This window comes from Octopus bimaculoides, chromosome 3 (assembly GCF_001194135.2).
Source record: "Octopus bimaculoides isolate UCB-OBI-ISO-001 chromosome 3, ASM119413v2, whole genome shotgun sequence".
NCBI classification, from domain to species: Eukaryota; Metazoa; Mollusca; class Cephalopoda; order Octopoda; family Octopodidae; genus Octopus; species Octopus bimaculoides.
In genome coordinates this window covers 88,670,879-88,675,994 of record NC_068983.1, presented here as the reverse complement: position 1 = coordinate 88,675,994, position 5,116 = coordinate 88,670,879, and the positions used below count along the sequence as shown (strand labels likewise).

The following is a 5,116-nucleotide window of genomic DNA, read 5'->3' as shown; positions in this document are numbered from 1 at the left end:
TGTTCGCACACATGCGTCATGCAGTCTACCTTTCACTCTGAGCGAGAGGCCCTTTGTCACCAGCAGAGGTAGGAGCTCTTTGAACTTTGCCCAGGCTATTCTTATTCTAGCAGCTACACTTTCAGAGCATCTGCCCCCACTACTGACTTGGTCACTTAGATAATAGAAGCTCTCAACTACTTGTAGTTTTCCCCCTGGAATGTGACAGAAGCTGTTTTCTGCACATTTTAAGTGTTTATTGCTCCTGAGCATTTGCCAGACACAAAAACAATCTTCCCAGTTAGCTTTCCTTTGATATTGCTGCACTTCTTTGTGTCCATAGCTTACACTTGGTACATCTTATGGAGTTTCTACCTATGCCTTTTTTACAGATCGAGCAGGGCCATCAGTATTTGTGGTTTGTCTGCCTTCCTACTTATTAAGACTTTGGTTTTTGCTAGGTTGACTCTAAGGTGCTTTGATTGTCAACCTTGCTTCCACACCTGAAATTTCTCCTCTAGTTCTGATAGTGACTCAGCAATTAAAGCAAGGTCATCAGAGTAGAAAAAGATATTCTTTTGTTGCTAAATAATATTGGCAGGGCTGCAGACCAAGTGCTCATAGTTGATAAAGTGTATTTTCTAAGACCATTTGCTGATTCACAAGTTCTGCAAGACTTAAAATATAAGGGTTGTAAATTTCTGTAATTACTACTACTTGTTATCACCACTAACACTATTTTCATTTTAATATCTGTTTCAACAATTCAGTGAATCTGTCTTAAACATACCCTCTTGATTAAGTGTCATCAGGGAGGTATATGTATAAATAACTTATACAAAGGAAAATGCTCAAAATGATTGAACCTCCAACTCAAATTGACCATGTGATATTAAACAGAATACATATCCTGCATACTTGTGTCTGTCTAGACATTGACTCTATGTGATACCAGATCCTCTTAGAAAAGAGTCCATAATGGTTTATCACAGCCACTTATGGAAATATTTAATCATCAATGTTCCAGTATTTGACTATGCAATACACATGTCCATGTTCTTTATCTTATAAATTAACATTTATATTTATGTTTTTACACAGGAATCAGAGTGTTGTAAAATCAGTGCAGGAAAAACTTAATGACCTTGAGACATACAAAAGCCAGCTGAAAGTATCTGAGAAAGCTATAGGACAGCAGAAAAACCAGAGACATGCTCATAAGAAACTGACCATATTCTGATTGCCATGTTTAATTCTGAAGAGAAACAGTTATATCTATCTGAAAGTTCTTTTACAAAACTAAATATTTACAGATATGGAACACAAGTCTTAATATTTTTCATTTTTACTTCTTTTTTTAAAATAGTATATATAATTTTCAATCATTTATTTTTATCATATATTTTTTTAAGAATTTCAATTGAAAATACTTTTCTGTTATGTTTTTTTAAATTACATATATTTTGGGGCTAACAAATAATAATATAACATTATTTAATTTTATCCTAAATTTTAAGTTCAAATCCTGCCTGGATTGACTCTGTCGAGTTTCCCTTGAGATTAATTAAAGAAACAGTAATAATACACTGGCATTAGTTCAAATGAATCTTCGTGTGACATCATACATAGTGAAAGATATCAGTTATATTTTGGAAGACAAGAAGAAAACATTTCAAGTCTATCTTAATACTCTTATTTGGTTTGTTGAGGAAAGAAAGTCTGTAGATGAAACAAAATTAAGAAAAAGATGCTGAATGACTGATATTGTGATTGCTATTGGTGATGATGATGGTCATCATGTGTGTGATGTTGATGATGCCGTATTTTATTATTTTAATGTTTCTTTTTGGCTAATTATTGTAGGGATGGATATGGTTGATTGAAACCCTACTCCAGAACTACAAAATATTGAATTGGCTCATGCAGTTCTTGAAGTACAAAACAGAAAATTAAACTAAATACTATAAGGCTTCTAATCTTGTTCTCTGTTGGCTCTGTTTCTTCTCTACCACATCCACCATCATATAAACAATTCCTGTCTTGTGTTTGTAAAATAGTCACATTTTATAATTCAAATAAATTTGTTTGCTTTGATAATTACTGGGAGGAAGAGAGTGGGTAATTCATAGTTGAATAATTGTTTGGATGAGACATCTGGGTTGCCACAGAAACAGCAAGAAGCAATTCAAATAAGTCTCAGATGACCAAAAATGCTACATATGATAACATGTTAGCTGTTCATATCCTGATACTGCTACTGAATTGTGTCAATGACCAGTCCACTTCACTGTTGGGTGGAATAATTGAGATGTAGCTAGTGACTGCATTATGAAAAGTGATGCGCTGAGGTGCAATCCTTGTGAGCTTTAGCTACAAGATGGACTTGACTGAATGTTTTACTTTGAAGGTTCATCCACTCCTCTAATTTATTTAATTGAAGGAGTCATTGAAGTAAAAGTTTTTTGTAAGAAAGTGACACTCAAAATGTTTGTAAGCATATATAAAAAGGACACATGTATTTCATACTTTGACCAAGTTAAATGCTTCTATATATATATGCTATTTATTAATAAGCTTCTTTTTGTTTTTGTGTACTGTTTATTAATGTTTGTCATTTGCATGTGTTTGTTAGCACATGTCATCAACTTGTATTCTTAACAAATGTTAATTGAGTCTCTTTGTTAACATTGTATCATAACTGCTTCACTGAAAGCATTAAATCATAAAGAAATGTAAAAAAAAGATGACTAAAATAAAAATAAATATGAATTTTTTCTGATAAATCTTTCATTATTTCAGTATCCCTAGGTTTGCTCTCAGAATCTAAAAAATGGTAGTACAAAGGCAGGTGCAATTTCACTGACCTTGACACAGTTTGTCCTCTCTGATTCATTTGTTTCATTTATTCACTTACACCATTTCACTGAAAATACATTCCTGGATCTGTACAAATGGCTAGGAGTTAATTTTTTAAACTTTTTTAAGTCATTTTGAAATTGACTAGAGGTAGGTAAGATTTCTAATGAACCTAGTCAATGAAGTGATGGTACTCTTAAACAGTATGTACATCACTTGCTCTCATTTCCATATCATGACACCTCCGTATTCTCCTCTCTACTGAAGATCAGAACAAATGCTAAGTTTCCGGATTTGATACTTACTAATGATTATTAATGTATATGTCTCAGTTCATCTGAATGTTAGAAATAAAGGACAAAAGTTTAAATAGAAAAAATTATCTGCTGTAGATTAACCTTTTATTCAGGAGATTTATCTCTCATTTACAACAGAAACTGACTCTGAATCTGCAAATTTAATAGAACATGGGTTATAGATGTAGTACAAGTAATTCCTACTTAACTCATTCAGATTTTACATTAAATTCTGTCATTTGAATAAATTTAAACAAATTCTGACTCAGTTGTAAAATTGTGAATAGAAATTCTCAATTGGAAGAATTCTGGCTGTAAACTTTAAAAAACAGAATCTGGCACACAACATAAAAACAGCCAAATTTTAATCCATTACAGGAGAATGTCAGAACTTATAAATGTGAGATCAAGTCCATTATTAGTGAGGAGTGGTGTAATGAGGTTAGTCTATAAAAGCACAACATAAAGCAGTCATGTTGTTGTTGCTGTAAATGGCTGTGATTGCATAGGGAAAAGGATATAATTTTAATCTTTTTCTGTGACAGATCTTTCAACAAATATATTAAATTACTTTTATTTAATGGTCACTGGTTAACTTTAAAATGTATCATGCTCACTGAAACCTGTTGATTTCCTTTCACCATTTCAGTTTAGTGTCCAAGATTGTTGATGATAGAATTTAACGTAGGACCGCCATTGTTAGTGTTTCCATAATGGCTCATAGCTATGTCAGGACTTGAACCTACCACAAGAAATTTACAAATTATGTTCAAAATTCAAATCCCATAAAGGTCAACTTTGCCTTTCATTCTTCGTGAGTCAATAAAATAAAGTACCAGTCAAGTACTTATACTTTATTTTATTGTACCCTTCCCCCAAATTTGAGATTTTGTTAGAAAACAGTTTTGCAGTACTACTTTTGTTTACATTAGTGAATCATTCTCCCGTGTTGTATCTATTTATAGCTAGGTTCGCCAAGATGTTAAGATTTATGTGAACTGGTTTTAGACACAGTGTAGTGTTATACCCTTTATGTCTGGTATTCTACCAATCTGACCATCAATGGATTTCTGATGATTTATATTGAACCAAGCCTGGTTTACGAGTAGGTCTTAGAGCATTATCATCTCTGTGCTACAACAGAAGTTATTTTATAACCTGAAGTTTACAACATCACAACATTATCTATATCACATCTATTTTCTCTATCATTTTCTAATTTTTGTTGTAAATGCAATGACAATAAATTGTGCTGACTTGATTAAATTAAAACAAAAAAGAAAGGAAAAATATAATTAACCAGAAGCATCGTCATCTTCCTTTGAATCTTCACTCCATCACTACCAAAGAAGAAACCTACGTATGGGAGCTTGGCTTACCATAAATAGGTCAAATCTCTCTCGAAACTCACTCCATTGTCTTCTAGGGAAGGATCTGTTGTAAGGGAGACTTAAATTAGATGGAATAGTCACAGCTGGAATGTTTTTGATTGTGGGGCTACTCAATCAATTTTAAGGTAGGATTAAGCAACTACAGCTTCTCAAATGAGAAAATGTTATACCTTTGTTCTTTGCCTGTGAGGAACCTAGCAGAACTTCTTCTCTACCTTACTTCTTGGATGCAGCACAAATCTACATGTCTCTATTCAAGCATCTCAACAATCTCACCAGATCTACCTTTTAGTGTGCCAACTCTGAGTCTGTGGGAGGTGTGGGCCCACAGGATCCTGGGATAGGGGGGGACAGCAATGTCATGTACCTGAAAAGAAGGTTCGCATTTGGCAGAACTCATGAACATACAACAGCATTCAACCTCCATACACTACACCATCATTTTTATGCACTACATAATCACTCCATTACATAGGAGATAAACCCTAAGCAGGGATGGGGGAACATTAAGCCTTTGGAGTTGTTCATGGGAGAGACATCCGATAGAGGTCAGAGAATAGAGACTTCCGGTACAGGTGGTGGGGGTGGGAAGGG

At 33.8% G+C, this 5,116-nt stretch overlaps 2 protein-coding genes across 2 annotated transcripts in view; one reads left to right on the top strand and one right to left on the bottom strand.

Annotated features, from left to right (window-relative positions):
* Positions 1 to 2,762, top strand: part of LOC106868904 (zinc finger CCCH-type with G patch domain-containing protein) — a 267,874-nt gene extending 265,112 nt beyond the window's left edge. The window contains exon 13 of the mRNA XM_052966289.1: positions 1,081 to 2,762. Coding sequence (XP_052822249.1) covers positions 1,081 to 1,219 — 139 coding nt within the window. The 3' untranslated portion in view covers positions 1,220 to 2,762. The remainder of the gene's footprint in view (positions 1 to 1,080) is intronic.
* Positions 1 to 2,862, bottom strand: part of LOC128247312 (tripartite motif-containing protein 2-like) — a 148,650-nt gene extending 145,788 nt beyond the window's left edge. The window contains exon 1 of the mRNA XM_052966288.1: positions 2,844 to 2,862. The gene's annotated coding sequence lies outside the window, so the exon portion shown is untranslated. The remainder of the gene's footprint in view (positions 1 to 2,843) is intronic.
* Positions 2,863 to 5,116: the final 2,254 nt, after the last annotated feature.